The sequence below is a fragment of the Ranitomeya imitator genome, chromosome 3 (genome assembly GCF_032444005.1).
Source record: "Ranitomeya imitator isolate aRanImi1 chromosome 3, aRanImi1.pri, whole genome shotgun sequence".
Lineage (NCBI taxonomy): Eukaryota > Metazoa > Chordata > Amphibia > Anura > Dendrobatidae > Ranitomeya > Ranitomeya imitator.
Window position 1 is genome coordinate 479,804,392 of NC_091284.1, and position 19,965 is coordinate 479,824,356.

The 19,965-nt window shown below is 44.4% G+C and overlaps 1 protein-coding gene across 2 annotated transcripts in view; it reads right to left on the reverse strand.

Moving 5' to 3' along the window:
• SH3RF3 (SH3 domain containing ring finger 3) overlaps nt 1–19,965 on the reverse strand; it is a 778,505-nt gene that overhangs the window by 342,293 nt on the left and 416,247 nt on the right. For both annotated transcript variants that reach the window (XM_069757545.1, XM_069757544.1), the window contains exon 3: nt 1,016–1,111. In XM_069757545.1, the coding sequence (XP_069613646.1) occupies nt 1,016–1,111 (96 nt within the window). The remainder of the gene's footprint in view (nt 1–1,015; nt 1,112–19,965) is intronic.

Below are 19,965 nucleotides of genomic sequence, written 5' to 3' on the forward strand. Positions count from 1 at the left end.
CATGATTTAGAGCAAAGGTGGACAAATCCCTAGGGATCGCAGAAAAAAGGAGCTTTAATCGCTCCTGACAATGCATGCACTACTGAACGCTGCAGCCCGTGCAGTGAAGGCTTACGTCCTGGCATGTGCCATCGTCAGGACTTCTTGGGACAAGTCAGTGCGCTCTGCCCTCCATTCTCCCACTGATAAATACAACAGCAGCGGCAGCCTCAGCCCCTTTTTGTTGCTTCCAAAATGGTGTTACCAGAATTGGGTTAAAGATAAATCGAGGTGGCTATTTTTGATGAAACAATATCCACTGTCAGCCATAAATCTAAAAAGGAAATGTGTTTTATTGTACCCGAATTAGTGGATTTCAGGTTTAGATCAATCCTATTGATACCACAAAAGCCCGACACGGTCGTTCACTACCAATCCACACTATGAGAATATCATCAATGAAGTGACCGTACCAGGTTATGCTGTCAGAAAATGGGTTACTAGGTCAAAAAACTAACAATTTTTCCCACCATGATACATACAGTACTGCCAATGACGGCGTGAATGTTGACCCCCATTGGGACGCCCCTAATTTGCAAATACTAAGTGTCACAAAAATAATTATGATGGAGTAAAAACTCAATCACAATTAAAACAAACTTTTGTATTCAAGGCTGCAGGTGGCAAGATGGTACTCAACTGCCACAAGGGCAAGTTCGTGCGTTATGCAAGAGTATAGGTCAACAATGTCGCAAGATAGAAATGATGAATCTTCTGTCCATAAAAAATCATTAAAGGCCCTTAGGACATCAGGACTCTCTTCTCATATTTTGCACTTTACGTGATAACAGAATTCAATTGCACGCGAATATATTCCTTCACTTCCATAACTCTTCATACTTTGTACAGCATATTTCACTTTACCATTTACGGAAAATAGTGACATTTTCTGTACCAGAAAATACATTTCATTCTCTGATTTATAATAGTTTGGACTCTTATACTATATGTATTTCCATGACTGAAAATTCCTCACCTCGACATAGAGAATTGGGAAAATGCCAATCTTTTCTCCCAACATTCCTTCAGCCCAATTGTCATCTACACGTCTGATCACTGTCAGAATTTCATCCTGAAAAACAACATGTATATTTTAAAGGGTTTTTAAATTGACATTTTTATGCATAGAAATAACAGTATAATTCGTGATTTGCAAAGTTAGCATTTACACCTCTCAGAGCAATTGTTGTGAAGAACTTCATAGGAACTTGTTGAACTTCAAGCTCAAGCATCATCTAAATTTTTCTGTAAAGGGAATAAAGGACATGCACATTAGGTTGAACACATATTGTAAGAATTACCATGTGGGTCCGACTGGTGTAATTTTAAATAATAAAAAATACCCATAATTTTATAGCTAATGTCCATCCAGAAAACTATTTTCCAGATTTAACTTAGCCATTTTAAAATGTGCTGGATAATATAATAATAATAATAATAATTTTTATTTATATAGCGCCAACATATTCCGCAGCGCTTTACAAATTATAGAGGGGACTTGTACAGACAATAGACATTACAGCATAACAGAAATACAGTTCAAAACAGATACCAGGAGGAGTGAGGGCCCTGCTCGCAAGCTTACAAACTATGGGGAAAAGGGGAGACACGAGAGGTGGATGGTAACAATTGCTTTAGTTATTCGGACCAGCTATAGTGTAAGGCTCAGGTGTTCATGTAAAGCTGCATGAACCAGTTACCTGCCTAAGTATGTAGCAGTACAGACCCAGAGGGCTAATACTGCATAAAGTGTATGAGAACATGATGCGAGGAACCTTTTTTTTTTTTTTTTTTTTTATTATAAATAGGCCACACAGGGATCGTTAGGTTAATGCATTGAGGCGGTAGGCCAGTCTGAACAAATGAGTTTTTAGGGCACGCTTAAAACTGTGGGGATTGGGGATTAATCGTATTAACCTAGGTAGTGCATTCCAAAGAATCGGCGCAGCACGTGTAAAGTCTTGGAGACGGGAGTGGGAGGTTCTGATTATTGAGGATGCTAACCTGAGGTCATTAGCGGAGCGGAGGGCACGGGTAGGGTGGTAGACTGATACCAGGGAGGAGATGTAGGGTGGTGCTGAGCCATGGAGTGCTTTGTGGATGAGGGTAGTAGTTTTGTACTGGATTCTGGAGTGGATGGGTAGCCAGTGTAATGACTGGCACAGGGTAGAGGCATCGGTGTAACGGTTGGTGAGGAATATGATCCTGGCTGCAGCATTCAGGACAGATTGGAGCGGGGAGAGTTTTGCAAGAGGGAGACCGATTAGTAGAGAGTTACAATAGTCCAGACGAGAATGAATAAGTGAAACAGTCAGAGTTTTTGCAGAGTCGAAAGTAAGAAAAGGGCGAATTCTAGAAATGTTTTTGAGATGCAGGTAAGAAGAGCGAGCCAGTGATCGGATGTAGGGGGTGAATGAAAGGTCAGAATCAAGGATGACCCCAAGGCAGCGGGCATGTTGCTTTGGAGTAATGGTGGAACCGCACACGGAGATGGCAATGTCAGGCAAAGGTAGGTTAGTAGAGGGAGAGAACACGAGGAGTTCAGTTTTTGACAGGTTTAGTTTCAGATAGAGGGAGGACATGATGTTAGAGACAGCGGTAAGACAATCACTGGTGTTTTCTAAAAAGGTCGGTGTGATATCGGGAGCAGAAGTGTATAATTGGGTGTCGTCAGCATAGAGATGGTACTGGAAACCAAATCTACTGATTGTTTGTCCAATAGGGGCAGTAACACATAATAAATGGATCTGTCATTATTGATAAGGTAAATAATAATAATAACAACCACTTTTTCCAATTTTGAACTGTTCTAGTCTTTAATAACATAAAGTGTCCCTAAAATAGAGTGGTGAAATATCACCACTTAGTGAATGTTTTCTACAAAATGATCGCAAAAGGTTGAAGCAGTTAAAAAATGTCCCCCTTTGAGGTGTCCTGCTGGCACTAACAGGCGGACCCCCTACCTGCGGCTGCATGTAACAAACACGAAATTACTGTGTGCGGGAGTAAAGTCTTTTTTACAGCAGGCTGTCATTGAAGCATTAAGGGATTTATTATCTCTGCTAAACCGAGTTTGCTCAAGATTAATAAGAGAGGCGAATTACTGTGATGGTATTTACCATGTGCATGTCACTTATTAATGTAGCACACAAATATATATATTTGATATGTTGTGTTCGTAATAACTAAACATTGCCTATTATTTGGTGGGGTATAACAATGGAACAAGCAATTAACCTTATCCTAGGGATCAATTCTGGACTGAATGGCGGGTATGACATTGCACATTCCATATATATATAGTATATGCATTCTATGTCAGGACACTTGAGAATGTAATATACAGAAAGAAAAAAAAGATTTGTTTAGTTCTACTATGAAAAAAAAATGTTTTGGGATAGATAAAACTACACTAGCAGAACATGCCGGTATTCAGCAAGGCTCCACAGAACGGAGCCTTGCTGTATGGGGGTCACTGGAGAAGGGCTCTTTTCATCTCACTCCACAGTGAATGATGTGAGTGACATAACAAGCTCCATATTAACCCGCTTTACTTGTAGTGTAGAGGATAACATTCAATAGCCACCCACTGCTAGATAATCAAAGGCAGAGTGGAGCCGGCAGACTAAGGTTGGGCAGATTCTCTACACTGTATAACTGATGCGCTTTGACTATTTTTCAATTTTTTTCGAAACCTCAAGCATTTTCCTCTGTGGGAGATTTCTGGTCTCCCTACAAGTGACCTACTTTGAAAGTAATGAACTCCTCTGTATTCTCACATTTCCTTTTTTTTTTTTTTTTTTTTTTAATACTAGCTGATAAATCTATCTTGTCAGGAATGATATACAGATGTCACATTAAAATATTACAAGTGTTTTTCAAATAATCCTGCAAAATTGCTGGAGGAACCTGACAGAATCAAAGTAATCTAGCAAAAAGAAAAGACATTATATTTAAACATATTTTTAAAAAACACGCTGCAATGTTTATGTAACACCCCGCAATGTTATTACGTTGCACACCGGGAGAAGCATAATATATATGCTGTTACATGTAAGTCATGCTGGGATCTGAAACGGCAAAGTTTGTTTCCAAATTTGTGATGGTCTTTGTTCCAAACCACCAAAAGTTAAAGTGACTGCTGTACCATCAAGTGTGTAAAATAAAACACAAAAAAATTGAATGCAATAAAAATAAAATAACTGCTGCCTTAATAAAACAGTTACACATAGTTTAGAACAATGCATATAATGACATACATTGTACCTGCTGCACCAAAAAAGGTTAAAGTACAGATAGTAAAATGAAATAAATCTGCTAAAATACATTCAGTCATCATTATAAACAGATATAGAAATCTGAATGTTATCTAATAACACTCCAATGTCTATGGGCCCAATAACTGTTACTCACCTATCCTGGCTCCAGTGGCCGGTCTTGTAATCCTCCTCTATGGTTGGCTCCATTTGTGCTAGATTGCTCAGAGTTATTGTGGTAGCCTGAAATGCACATTGATGTCATCATCCTAAGACTTTTAAGGTCAGTGGAGGTGGCTTTCCATTGATTGATTGTAAGGAAAGCATAGCTCTCAGCAACAACATATTTGTTGCTTCTCCTTCTACTTAGTTTAACCAGATGTCTAATCTCCAATGCTACTCTTCAATTCCATTTTACTTTCAGCATTTATTTCCAGACTTGGTTCAGCTTCTGAAGGTGCTCTCAACACCTACTATTGTAACATAGATAGTAACATAGTATTTAAGGTTGAAGGAAGACTTTAAGTCCATCTAGTTCAAACCATAGCCTAAAAAGATTACAGATTACCAAATTCTTTCATCTGTTCTTGGCAGAGGCGTAGCTTGGATTTTAGCTTGGGGGGGGGGGGGGGGCGAAAAATCTGAGTGGGCCCCTAACCAGATACCCTTGACTACAGCTACGTGGTGCACCCTAATTGTGAGCATAGAGGAACATCAGCAGATGACCGCGCTCTGACTGAAAAAACATCTATAGACAAAAACGAACACTGATATTACTATATGGAGACCATATAGTGGTAGATACCAGTCCTGCAGACCATATAACAGATCACTGGACAGTTTTAAATGGTGACTTTACAGCTGATGGTCTTTCTCATGGAGTTGTTCACTTTTCCCATCTTTTCCATCTGGCCCAGAGCAACGTAAGAACTTCTCCAGCCAGGACTTGTCTGCAGAGATTACAACAAAGACACATCATACGTCTCACATTTCCAGCACTGTCCATATCTATTCCCAACCTGCACAAGCTAATCATTCTGCTGATACCGCAATACGGAGCCGCTGCTGTCGTATGTGTCCCTATTACTGCACCTGCTGTGTAGTACAATAATGGTGCCGCCCCACATAATAATGCCACCACTGAGCCCCTTACATAGTAATAATGACTCTTTTGTGCTTTCTAGATAATAAAATTCACCCCTAGAAAACATTAATGCCCTGTGCTAGTGCCTTCCACATTTTGTCCCTAAAGAGCAATAATACCACATATGAGATTTTGATGGTCTCAGTGCTCTGAGTGCCCAATAACAATAATGTTTAAGTGCCCACTTAACATTTAATAATGTCCCCTCCATGTACATGTACAGCTTGACTATACACAGTATGGTGGGCCCACAGCTTTCCTATACACAGTATAATGCCCCTACAGCTCCCCTATACACAATATGATGATTCCACAGCTCCCCTATACACAGTATGATGTCCTCACTGCTCCCCTATACACAGTATGATGTCACCACTGCTCCCCTATACACAGTATGATGAGCCCACAGCTCCCCTCTACACAGTATGATGATTCCACAGCTCCCCTATACACAGTATAATGTCCCCACTGCTCCCCTATACACAGTATAATGTCACCACTGTTCCCTTCTACACAGTATGATGAGCCCACAGCTTCCCTATACACAGTATAATGCCCCCACAGCTCCCCTATAGACAATATTATTATCCCACAGCTTCCCTATACACAATATGATGATCCCACAGCTTCCCTATACACAATATAATGCCCCCACAGCTCCCCTATACAAAACACAGTATAATAGTTAATAGTGTTCTGACACCGTGCGTCGCCTGCACTGAGAGTCACAATGCCAGGAGGTAATTAACTTCATTCCTCACTGCAGCCTACGGGGCGGCGCCGGTACTGATTCAGTCACAGCAGCTGTAACTGCGCCTCTTAGGGTATGTGCACACGTTGCGGATAACATTGCAGTCTTTTTCATTCGAATTCTGCAAAATCTGCAGGTAAAAACACGTTGCATTTTAACTGCGGATTCCCAGTGGATTTACTGCGGATTTTGTGCAGATTTCGCCTGCGTTTTTACACCTGTGGAATTGATATGCTGTGAAAAATACAACGCAGCGTTTCCGCGCTGTATTTTCCGCAGCATGCGCACTGAGGATTTTGTTTTCCATAGGTTTACATGGTACTGTAAACCTGATGGAAATCCGCTGCGGATCCGCAACATGTGCACATAGCCTTAAAGCGCCACTCCAGCGGTGAAATAACAAAAAATGCTGCAGTGATGCTTTAAAGGGAACCTGTCACCACCCCAGGTGTTTGTAACCAAAAGTGCCACCTTGTGCAGCACTAATGCTGCATTTGGACAAGGTGGCTCTTTTAGTTATGCTCCTTGCACACGCTGAAATAAACACTTCTAAAATGTGCCCCCTCATACCATGAAATCGCCAGGGAGGCGGGACGTTCCTTCCTAATCAGACCCAGCACAGCCGTCATTCATCCCCCCTTGGCGCCGGGCGCCACCTCCTCGGCGTTGTTTGAATCTGTCCCGGATCCTGCGCTGTTATGTTATCCCTATGCCATGCGCAGTTAGCGCTGCCCGTCTTCTGACATCATCTGTTGTCAGGCTGACTGCGCCTGTGCAGGCGAGCTACCCGAGATCCCGCCCTGCAGTGTCTTCTGATTTATTCACACTGCGGGGCTGGGATTCATGGGCATGTGCAGTGCATATCTTCGCCTCTCGCTCATCTCCCTCCGCCTTCTTCAGACTGTGCTGCGTCAGCTGATCCCTAATCATTGTGGCATGCGCTTAGGGATCAGCTGACACCGCAGTCCGAAGAAGGCGGAGGGAGATGAATGAGAGGCGAAGATATGCACAGCGCATGCCCATGAATCCCAGCCCCGCAGTGTGAATAAATCAGAAGACACTGTGGGGTGGGATCTTGGGCAGCGTGCCCACACAGGCGCACTCAGCCTGACAAAAGATGATGTCAGAAGACGGGCAGCACTAACTGCGCATGCCCAAGGGATAACCTAACAGCGCAGGCTCTGGGACAGATTCAAACAACGCCCAGGAGGCTGCGCCCGGCGCCAAGGGGTTATGAATGACGGCTGTGCCGCGTCTGATTAGGAAGGAAAGTCTCACCTCCCTGGCAATTTCACGGTATGAGGGGACACATTTTATAAGTGATTATTTCAGCGTGTGCAAGGAGCATAACTAAAAGAGCCACCTTGTCCAAATGCAGCATTAGTGCTGCACAAGGTGGCTCTTTTAGTTACAAACGTCTGGGGGGGGGTGACAGGTTCCCTTTAAATGTAATGCAGCTCATGGCTTTCCCAGCTGGTAAGTACAATATGCCCCCTATCTCCCCTTCCCAGAGAACAACTATTACATGTGATGATGTGCATACAGTCTCTAACAAAACCGTATAATAATCAGCCCCCCAGTGTTGTTGCCCCTCACCCACCTCAGACCTCACAATACCCTTATCTTCTCACATTCACCCCCCAGTGCCCTGTCCCACTCCCCCACCTAAGCCCCCACAACACCCCCATCCTCTCACATTTACCCCCCAGTGACTATGACATGCCTATCAATTTAATGCATTTTATCCCCACTTACCAATGACGTTTGCAGCAGGACCAGGAAGTCTCTGAGTGAGTGAAATGTAGGTGGGCACTAGGACCCAGCGTGCCTGCCCTGAGCCAATCCCAGCGTGCATGCAGAGGGAAAAAACCTGCAGCCTGGGAGAAGCTCCTGAGATGGGTCGGTCAGCACAATACAGTGCAGGAGGAAGATCTGCAACTGGCCACTGTGCTACCAGCGTGCAGAATCTCCGTCAGTCAGGGAAGCAGGCATTTTACTGCTCTCCTCCTGTGCTGTATTGTGTCTCATCACGGAAGTGGCAGTGCCGGCTCCCAGTGGGCCCCTTCATGTGACAGGGTCCGGGGCGAAGGCCTCCTCTGCCCCCCCAGTAGCTACGCTACTGGTTCTTGGAGTTGTTCATACACCAAGTCAATGTCATCAAGATATTTGTGTGTTACAGAATATCTACAAGCAAGTTACCAGCTTGCCAATACATTAAAAATTTGTGTGTACAGCATCTCTGCAAACAAGTTCCTAGTTTGCCAATAAATCGCTGCTAAACAGCTATTAACCATGTCCCTGCTGCAAGTTCCTGATTGCATATAGGTTTGTGCTATCCTGTGGTTAACCAAACTCTTGCTGTATGTTCCTGAATGTAGAGAATTCTTAGCTTTTCCTAAATATTATTACTATCCTAACTCTTCCGTTGTCATTCTGCCACCCTGTATGCCATGTCCTGATCCTCGTCAAACCACATGCTCTCTGTTTCTGCAGGAGTGGATCAGGGCAAAAGTGAGGGTTTTTTTTGTTTTCATGGTGAGAAAGGGGCAGATTCTAGAGATGTTCTTTAGGTGCAAGCAACAACAGCAGGCAAGAGACTGTATATGGGAGGTGAAGGAAAAATTACTGTCAAAATAACACCCAGACAGCAAGGGAGATATCAGCTTTAGGGAGGTCAGTACATGGCAGGAGCCAAAGAAGTTCAGTTTTAGAAAGGTTGAGTTTCAGATAGAAAGCAGACATGATGTTGGAAATTGCGGACAAACACTGGTGTTCTGTAGCACAGCGGGGGTAAGGTCAGGGGATGACGTGCCTAGTTGTGTGTCATCAGCATAAAGATGGCACTGAAAGCCAAATCTGCTGATGAAGGGGTGATAGTAAAGTGGTCTGTAGTTATTTGTGTAGGATGGATCGAGAGAGGGTTTTTTTTTAATAATGGAGTAAAGATCAGTGTATTAATTGCTGACTCTTCTTCAACTCCTCTTCCCCTTGCTGTCAAGGTTCTCCAGGGTTCAGTCCTATGGTCCTTCTATTTTCTTTGTCTATTGACAAACTATCACCAGAATTGGTTTTCAGTGCCATCTCTATGAAAATGACCCCAATTATACACCACTTCTCCTGACATCACCAATGCATTACTACAAAAAAACAGTGACTGTCCACTGTAAGATCCTGCTGCAATTAAAACCACCACATGCTGGAGGGTAGAGTGCTTGGTCAGACAACTAATATACAAATAACAAAAGACTGAGTGACTGTCACTTCCACATCAGCAAACTGGAGTGTACAGGCGCATACTAGGAGCAGCCACCTCCATATATAACATACAAAAGAAGTTGCACTCTGTAGTGCTAAAGCATGTAGATATAAAATAATTCAGTGTTTCAGCAGCCAAAGAAATGAAATACTGGCATTTTGATTTTTTTTTTGCTACACCGTATTGCAATACTGCAATACAAAGGTAATAAGAGGTGATTAAAACATTGTATGTACCCCAAAATGATAAAAAATGTCAGCTCAGGGTACAAAATAAAAAAAAAAAATTGTGGAATTGCACATTTTTCCCGCTTTCCAGTGCATCACATGATAAAATGAAAGATGACATTCAAAAGTACAGCTAATCTAAAAAAAAAAAACACTCACGCAGTTATGTGGACAGAAAAATAAAAAAGTTTTGGCTTTGGAACAAAGCGAGAGAAAAACAAAAACGATTGGTGTGATTTAACCCCTTAGTGACAGAGCCAATTTGGTACTTAATGACCGAGCCAATTTTTACAATTCTGACCACTGTCACTTTATGAGGTTATAACTATGGAACGCTTCAACGGATCCCGCTGATTCTGAGACTGTTTTTTCGTGACATATTGTACTTCATGTTAGTGGTAACATTTCTTCGATATTACTTGCGATTATTTATGAAAAAAACGGAAATATGGCGAAAATTTTTAAAATTTTGCAATTTTCAAACTTTGTATTTTTATGCCCTTAAATCAGAGACATATGTCACAAAAAATAGTTAATAAATAACATTTCCCACATGTCTACTTTACATCAGCACAATTTTGGAACCCAAATTTTTTTTTGTTAGGGAGTTATAAGGGTTAAAAGTTGACCAGCAATTTCTCATTTTTACAACACCATTTTATTTTTAGGGACCACATCACATTTGAAGTCATTTTGAGGGGTCTACATGATAGAAAATAACGAAGTGTGACACCATTCTAAAAACTACACCCCTCAAGGTTCTCAAAACCACATTCAAGAAGTTTATTAACCCTTTACGTGCTTCACAGGAACAGAAACAATGCGGAAGGAAAAAATGAACATTTAACTTTTTTTTGCAAACATCTTAATTCAGAACCATTTTTTTTTATTTTCACATGTGTAAAAACAGAAATGTAACCATAAATTTTGTTAATCAATTTCTCCTGAATACGCCAATATCCCACATGTGGGGGTAAACCACTTTTTGGGCGCACCGCAGAGCTTGGAAGGGAAGGAGTGCCGTTTGACTTTTTCAATGCAGAATTTGCTGGAATTGAAATTGGACGCCATGTTGCGTTTGCAGAGCCCCTGGTGTGCCTAAACAGTGGAAACCCCCACAAGTGACACCATTTTGGAAACTAGACCCCTTAAGGAACTTATCTAGATGTGTGGTGAGCACTTTGAACCCCCATGTGCTTCACAGAAGTTTATAACGTAGATCCGTGAAAATAAAAAATCGCATTTTTTCTACAAAAATGATCTTTTTGCCCCCAAATTTTAATTTTCACAAGGGTAGCAGGAGAAATTAGACCACAAAAGTTGTTGTGCGATTTCTCCTGAGTACGTCGATACCCAATATGTGGGGGTAAACCACTGTTTGGGCGCACCGCAGAGCTTGGAAGAGAAGGAGTGCCGTTTTCCTTTTTCAATGTAGAATTGTCTGGAATTGAGATCGGACGCCATGTCGCGTTTGGAGAGCCCCTGATGTGCCTAAACTGTAGAAATCCCACACAAGTGACCCCATTTTGGAAACTAGACCCCCCCATGGAACTTATCTAGATGTGTGGTGAGAACTTTGAATGCCCAAGTGCTTCACAGAAGTTTAGAATGCAGAGTCGTGAAAATAAAAAATATTTTTTTTCCACAAAAAAGATTTTTTAGCCCTCAAGTTTTTATTTTCACAAGGGTAACAAGAGAAATTGGACTCCAATTGTTGTTTTCCAATTTATCCCGAGTACGCTGATGTGCCATATGTGGGGGTAAACCATTGTTTGGGCGCACGACAGAGCTCGGAAGGGAAGGAGCGCCGTTTTGGAATGCAGACTTTGATAGAATGGTCTGTGGGCGTTATGTTGCGATTGCAGAGCCCCTGATGTACCTAAACAGTAGTAACCCCCCACAAGTGACCCTGTTTTGGAAACTAGACCCCCCAAGGAACCTATATAGACGTGTGGTGAGAACTTTGAATGCCCAAGTGCTTCACAGAAGTTTATAATGCAGAGTCATAAAAATAAAAAATATTTTTTTTTTCCACAAAAAAGATTTTGTAGCCCCCAAGTTTTTAAGGGTAACAGGAGAAATTGGACCCCAGAAGTTGTTGTCCAATTTATCCCGAGTACGCTGATGCCCCATATGTGGGGGTAACCCACTAGTTGGGCGCACGGCAGAGCTCAGAAGGGAGGGAGCACCATTTGACTTTTTGAGCGCAAAATTGGCTGTCGTGTTTGTAGCTAAACAGTGGAAACCCCCCAATTCTAGCTTCAACCCTAACCCCAACACACCCCTAACCCTAATCCCAACCTGATCCATAATCCTAATCACTAACCCTAACGATAATCACAACCCTTACCCCAAAACAACCCTAATGTCAACCCTAACCATAACCCTAATCAAAACCCTAAATCCAACACACCCCTAATCCTAATCTCAACCCTAACCTCAAACCTAACCCTAATCCCAATACACCCCAATCACAACCCTAACCTTAACCCTAATCCCAAACCTAACCCTAATCCCAAGCGTAACCCTAATGCCAACCCTAACCCTAATACCAACCCTAATCCAAACCCTAACCCTAATCCCAACTCTAACCCTAACCTTAGCCCCAACCCTAGCCCTAACTTTAGCCCCAACCCTAGCCCTAAGGCTACTTTCACACTTGCGTCGTTTGGCATCCATCGCAATCCGTCGTTTTGGACAAGAATCGGATCCTGCAAATGTGCCCGCAGGATGCGTTTTTTGCCCATAGACTTGTATTGCCGACGGATCGTGACGGATGGCCACACGTCGCATCTGTCGTGCACTGGATCAGTGTTTTGGCGGACCGTCAGCACAAAAAAACGTTCAATGTAACGTTTTTTTGTGCGTCGCATCCGCCATTTCTGACCGCGCATGCGTGGCCGTAACTCCGCCCCCTGTTGTGAATTCTGTGGCTGAGTTCACTTCTGTGGTCACAAGTGGTATTGCAGTCTCTGGCTTCTGGGCTTCCTCCCTCAGGTGTTTTGGTGAGCTCGTTGGCTGCCTTGCTATTTAGCTCCACCTGAGTCTGTCTTCCTTGCTCCTTGTCAATGTTCCAGTGTTGGATCTGAGCTACTGCATCTTTCCTTGGGCCTGCTGCTCTGCTAGATAAGTGCTTCTAGTTTGTTTTCTGTTTTTTCTGTCCAGCTTGCTATTAACTTTTGCTGGAAGCTCTGAGAAGCAAAGGGGTGCACCGCCGTGCTGTTAGTTCGGCACGGTGGGTCTTTTTGCCCCTTTGCGTGGTTTTCGTTTTAGGGTTTTTTGTAGACTGCATAGTTCTCTTTGCTATCCTCGCTCTGTCTAGAATATCGGGCCTCACTTTGCTGAATCTATTTCATTCCTACGTTTGTCTTTTCATCTTGCTAACAGTCATTATATGTGGGGGGCTGCCTATTCCTTTGGGGTATTTCTCTGAGGTAAGTCAGGCTTGTATTTCTATCTTCAGGCTAGTCAGCTCCTCAGGCAGTGCCGAGTTGCATAGGTAGTGATAGGCGCAATCCACTGCTGCTTATAGTTGTGTGAGGATAGATCAGGTACTGCAGTCTACAGAGATTCCACGTCTCAGAGCTCGTCCTATTGTTTTTGGTTATTGCCAGATCTCTGTATGTGCGCTGATTACTGCACGCTGTGTTGCCTGATTGCCAGCCATAACAGTACAAGGAGCCACTCCAATGATTCCCAATAGAGGGAAAAAAGAAATCCTGACATCATTTTTTTTTCTTAGCTCTGTCTTCAGTCTTTTTTTTCCCCTAGACATTAGAGTGCTTCAGGACACAGCTGTGGACATGGATATTCAGGCTCTGTGCTCCTCAATGGATAATCTCGTTATAAATGTACAAAAGATTCAAGATACTATTGATCAGAAATCAATGCTAGAACCAAGAATTCCGATTCCTGATTTGTTTTTTGGTGACAGAACTAAGTTCCTGAGCTTCAGAAATAATTGTAAGCTATTTTTGGCCTTGAAACCTCATTCTTCTGGTAATCCTATTCAACAGGTTTTGATTATTATTTCTTTTTTGCGCGGCGACCCACAGGACTGGGCATTTTCTCTTGCACCAGGAGATTCTGCATTGAGTAATGTTGATGCATTTTTCCAGGCGCTGGGATTGCTTTACGATGAGCCTAATTCAGTGGATCAGGCTGAGAAAAATCTGCTGGCTTTATGCCAGGGTCAGGATGATGTAGAAGTATATTGTCAGAAATTTAGGAAGTGGTCAGTACTCACTCTGTGGAATGAATCTGCACTAGCGGCTTTGTTCAGAAAGGGTCTCTCTGAAGCTTTTAAGGATGTAATGGTGGGATTTCCTATGCCTGCTGGTTTGAATGAGTCTATGTCCTTGGCCATTCAGATCGGTCGTCGCTTGCGCGAGCGTAAATCTGTGCACCATCTGGCGGTATTGTCTGAGAGTAAACCTGAGCCTATGCAGTGCGACAGGACTATGACTAAAGTAGAACGGCAAGAACACAGACGTCTGAACAGACTGTGTTTCTATTGTGGTGATTCTACTCATGCTATTTCTAATTGTCCTAAACGCACTAGGCGGTTCGATAGCTCTGCCGTTATTGGTACTGTACAGTCCAAATTCCTTTTGTCCATTACCTTAATGTGCTCTTTGTCATCGTATTCTGTCATGGCGTTTGTGGATTCAGGCGCTGCCCTGAATCTGATGGATTTGGATTATGCTAAACGTTGTGGATTTTTCTTGGAGCCTTTGCGGTGTCCTATTCCGTTGAGAGGAATTGATGCTACACCTTTGGCCAAGAATAAGCCTCAGTACTGGGCCCAGCTGACCATGTGCATGGCTCCTGCACATCAGGAAGTTATTCGCTTTCTGGTATTGCATAATTTGCATGATGTGGTCGTGTTGGGGTTGCCATGGCTACAAACCCATAATCCAGTATTGGATTGGAACTCTATGTCGGTAACCAGCTGGGGTTGTCAGGGAGTACATGGTGATGTTCCATTTTTGTCTATTTCGTCATCCATTCCTTCTGACATCCCAGAGTTCTTGTCGGACTTTCAGGATGTATTTGAAGAGTCCAAGTCTGATGCCCTACCTCCGCATAGGAATTGTGATTGTGCTATCGATTTGATTCCTGGTAGTAAATTCCCTAAGGGTCGTTTATTTAATTTGTCCGTACCTGAACACACCGCTATGCGCAGTTATGTGAAGGAGTCCCTGGAGAAGGGACATATTTGCCCATCGTCGTCACCATTGGGAGCAGGGTTCTTTTTTGTAGCCAAGAAGGATGGTTCGCTAAGACCGTGTATTGATTACCGCCTTCTTAATAAGATCACTGTTAAGTTTCAGTATCCCTTGCCATTGATTTCTGACTTGTTTGCTCGGATTAAGGGGGCTAGTTGGTTTACTAAGATTGATCTTCGTGGTGCGTATAATCTGGTGAGAATCAGGCAGGGAGATGAATGGAAAACGGCATTTAATACGCCCGAGGGTCATTTTGAGTATCTGGTGATGCCGTTCGGACTTGCCAATGCTCCATCTGTTTTTCAGTCTTTTATGCATGACATTTTCCGTGAGTATCTGGATAAATTCTTGATTGTTTACTTGGATGACATTTTGATCTTCTCAGATGATTGGGAGTCTCATGTGAAGCAAGTCAGAATGGTTTTCCAGGTACTGCGTGCTAATTCCTTGTTCGTGAAGGGATCAAAGTGTCTCTTCGGTGTGCAGAAAGTTTCATTTTTGGGGTTCATCTTTTCCCCTTCTACTATCGAGATGGATCCGGTTAAGGTTCAGGCCATCCAGGATTGGACTCAGCCGACATCTCTAAAAAGTCTGCAGAAATTCCTGGGCTTTGCTAATTTTTATCGTCGCTTCATCTGTAATTTTTCTAGCATTGCCAGACCATTGACCGATTTGACCAAGAAGGGTGCTGATTTGGTTAATTGGTCTTCTGCTGCCGTGGAAGCTTTTCAGGAGTTGAAGCGTCGTTTTTGCTGTGCCCCTGTGTTGTGTCAACCTGATGTTTCTCTTCCGTTCCAGGTCGAGGTTGATGCTTCTGAGATTGGTGCAGGGGCGGTTTTGTCACAGAGAGGTTCTGGTTGCTCAGTGTTCAAACCATGTGCTTTCTTTTCCAGGAAATTTTCTGCTGCTGAGCGTAATTATGATGTGGGCAACCGAGAGTTGCTGGCCATGAAGTGGGCATTCGAGGAGTGGCGTCATTGGCTTGAGGGTGCTAAGCATCGCGTGGTGGTTTTGACTGATCATAAGAACCTTACTTATCTTGAGTCTGCCAAGCGCTTGAATCCTAGACAGGCCCGTTGGTCGTTATTTTTTGCTCGTTTTGATTTTTTGATTTCATACCTTCCGGGCTCTAAAAATGTGAAGGCGGATGCTCTGTCTAGGAGTTTTGTGCCCGACTCTCCGGGGTTATCTGAGCCGGCGAGTATCGTCAAGGAAGGAGTCATTGTGTCTGCCATCTCCCCTGATTTGCGGAGAGTGTTGCAGAAATTTCAGGCTAATAAACCTGATCGTTGTCCGGCCGAGAAACTGTTCGTCCCTGATAGGTGGACTAGTAAAGTTATCTCTGAACTTCATTGTTCGGTGCTGGCCGGTCATCCAGGATTCTTTGGTACCAGGGAGTTGGTTGCTAGATCCTTCTGGTGGCCATCTCTGTCACGGGATGTGCGTGCTTTTGTGCAGTCCTGTGGAATTTGTGCTAGGGCTAAGCCCTGCTGTTCACGCGCCAGTGGGTTGCTTTTGCCCTTGCCGGTCCCGAAGAGGCCTTGGACACATATTTCGATGGATTTCATTTCTGACCTTCCCGTTTCTCAAAAAATGTCGGTCATTTGGGTGGTCTGTGATCGCTTTTCTAAAATGGTCCATCTGGTGCCCTTGGTTAAATTGCCTTCCTCCTCTGATTTGGTGCCTTTGTTCTTCCAGCATGTGGTTCGTTTACATGGCATTCCTGAGAATATTGTTTCTGACAGAGGTTCCCAGTTTGTCTCGAGGTTCTGGCGAGCCTTTTGTGGTAGGATGGGCATTGACCTATCTTTCTCCTCGGCCTTCCATCCTCAGACTAATGGCCAGACCGAACGAACCAATCAGACCTTGGAAACATATCTGAGATGTTTTGTTTCCGCTGACCAGGATGATTGGGTGTCATTTTTGCCGTTGGCTGAGTTCGCCCTTAATAATCGGGCCAGCTCGGCCACCTTGGTCTCTCCATTTTTCTGCAATTCTGGGTTCCATCCTCGTTTCTCTTCAGGACAGGTTGAGTCTTCGGACTGTCCTGGTGTGGATTCTGTGGTGGACAGGTTGCAGCAGATCTGGACTCAGGTAGTGGACAATTTGACCTTGTCCCAGGAGAAGGCTCAGCTTTTCGCTAATCGCAGACGCCGTGTGGGACCCCGACTTCGTGTTGGGGATCTGGTTTGGTTATCTTCTCGTCATATTCCTATGAAGGTTTCCTCTCCTAAATTTAAACCTCGTTTTATTGGTCCGTATAGGATTTCTGAGATTCTCAATCCGGTTTCTTTTCGTCTGACCCTCCCAGACTCCTTTTCCATACATAATGTATTCCATAGGTCGTTGTTGAGGAGATACGTGGCACCTATGGTTCCATCTGTGGAGCCTCCTGCCCCTGTTTTGGTGGAGGGGGAATTGGAGTATATTGTGGAGAAGATTTTGGATTCTCGTGTCTCTAGACGGAAACTCCAGTATCTGGTCAAATGGAAGGGTTATGCTCAGGAAGATAATTCCTGGGTTTTTGCCTCTGATGTCCATGCCCCAGATCTTGTTCGTGCCTTTCATGTGGCTCATCCTGGTCGGCCTGGGGGTTCTGGTGAGGGTTCGGTGACCCCTCCTCAAGGGGGGGGTACTGTTGTGAATTCTGTGGCTGAGTTCACTTCTGTGGTCACAAGTGGTATTGCAGTCTCTGGCTTCTGGGCTTCCTCCCTCAGGTGTTTTGGTGAGCTCGTTGGCTGCCTTGCTATTTAGCTCCACCTGAGTCTGTCTTCCTTGCTCCTTGTCAATGTTCCAGTGTTGGATCTGAGCTACTGCATCTTTCCTTGGGCCTGCTGCTCTGCTAGATAAGTGCTTCTAGTTTGTTTTCTGTTTTTTCTGTCCAGCTTGCTATTAACTTTTGCTAGAAGCTCTGAGAAGCAAAGGGGTGCACCGCCGTGCTGTTAGTTCGGCACGGTGGGTCTTTTTGCCCCTTTGCGTGGTTTTCGTTTTAGGGTTTTTTGTAGACTGCATAGTTCTCTTTGCTATCCTCGCTCTGTCTAGAATATCGGGCCTCACTTTGCTGAATCTATTTCATTCCTACGTTTGTCTTTTCATCTTGCTAACAGTCATTATATGTGGGGGGCTGCCTATTCCTTTGGGGTATTTCTCTGAGGTAAGTCAGGCTTGTATTTCTATCTTCAGGCTAGTCAGCTCCTCAGGCAGTGCCGAGTTGCATAGGTAGTGATAGGCGCAATCCACTGCTGCTTATAGTTGTGTGAGGATAGATCAGGTACTGCAGTCTACAGAGATTCCACGTCTCAGAGCTCGTCCTATTGTTTTTGGTTATTGCCAGATCTCTGTATGTGCGCTGATTACTGCACGCTGTGTTGCCTGATTGCCAGCCATAACAGCCCCCTCCTCCCCAGGACATAGATTGGGCAGCGGATGCGTTGAAAAACTACATCCGCTGCCCATGTTGTGCACAATTTTCACATCGTGCGTCGGTATGTCGGGTCGATGCATTGCGACGGCCCTGTACTGACGTAAGTGTGAAAGAAGCCTAACCCTAAATTTAGCCCCAACCCTAACCCTAAATTTAGCCCCAACCCTAACCCTAAATTTAGCCCCAACCCTAACCCTAAATTTAGCCCTAACCCTAAATTTAGCCCCAACCCTAACCCTAAATTTAGCCCTAGCCCTAACCCTAGCCCTAACCCTAGCCCTAACCCTAGCCCTAACCCTAACCCTAACCCTAGCTCTAACCCTAGCTGTAACCCTAACCCTAGCCCTAACCCTAGCCCTAACCCTAGCCCTAACCCTAATTTTAACCCCAACTGCTCTTCTCCTGCCGGCCGGCAGATGGAGACAGATGGCGGGCGCACTGCGCATGCGCCCGCCATTTTCTTTTGCCCAGAAGATGCCGGCAGCCAGGAGGAGCAGCAGGAGGATCCAGGGACACCAGTGAGTATGATAGGGTCCCCGAATCCCCCTATTTCTCTGTCCTCTGATGTGCGATCACATCAGAGGACAGAGAATTACACTTTGCTTTTTTTTTGCGTTCGCCGGTAAACAGTTAATTACCGGCGATTGCAAAACAGGGGTCGGTAAAATCGACCCCGATCATGCTCTTTGGGGTCTCCCCCAAAGATTCTCCCGGGGCCGGCCGGCGGGCGCACTGCGCATGCGCCCGCCATTTTGAAGATGGCGGCGCCCACCGGGAGCCACGAGGAGCACCGGGGGAGAGAGGTGAGTATCGGGGGGCTATCTGGGACCCCCTTTCTCTGTCCTCTGATGTGCGATCACATCGGAGGACAGAGAAATTAAAAAGAGATCGCGTTTTTGTTTTTTTTTGCGATCGCCGGTAAGCGGTTAATTACCAGCGATCGCAAATGCGGGGTCGGTAAAAAACCCCCGAATCATGTTCTCTGTGGTCTCGGCTACCCCCGGCAGCTGAGACCCCGGAGAAAATCCGACTCTGGAGGGCGCTATTCACTTTTTCCACAGCGCCGTTAATTAACGGCGATGTGCTTTAAGTACCCTTAGCGGCCGCCGTTAAAAGGCGTATCGGCGGTCGCTAAGGGGTTAAAACACATTTCTTTAGACTGGCAAATCACCTAACTTTACTAATCCCCTATTTTCCCTTCGATCTATTTAATAGCAGTTTGTGTCTGCACTTGTACACATACTGGCTGGTGACCAGTTCATGCAGCATTATGTGAGTACCCTATTTATTATATTGATGGCTGGACCATACAGTACAAGCACTTTTTAGTTTTTACCTTTCGGGTCTTCACTATTTCCTCCAACATTTAAAGCTTGCGAGCAGGGCCATCATTCCTCTAGGTATGTGTTACGCCTAAAAAACGGATACCGCAGGATCACAGGTCAGATGGCCTTCACAGTGACTTCATCTGCCTCATTATAGGGAATCTTCTGCCAGGTGTTCTGACTGAATCACGTATTTCAGAGAATTACAAGGAAACCCGGGTGTAAGTGCTCAGGGTAGAGCGCAGGATCAATATGAGCCAAGCCTTACTGCGATCTTTGGGACACAGAATGAACAAATCAACAGCAGGTGAAGAA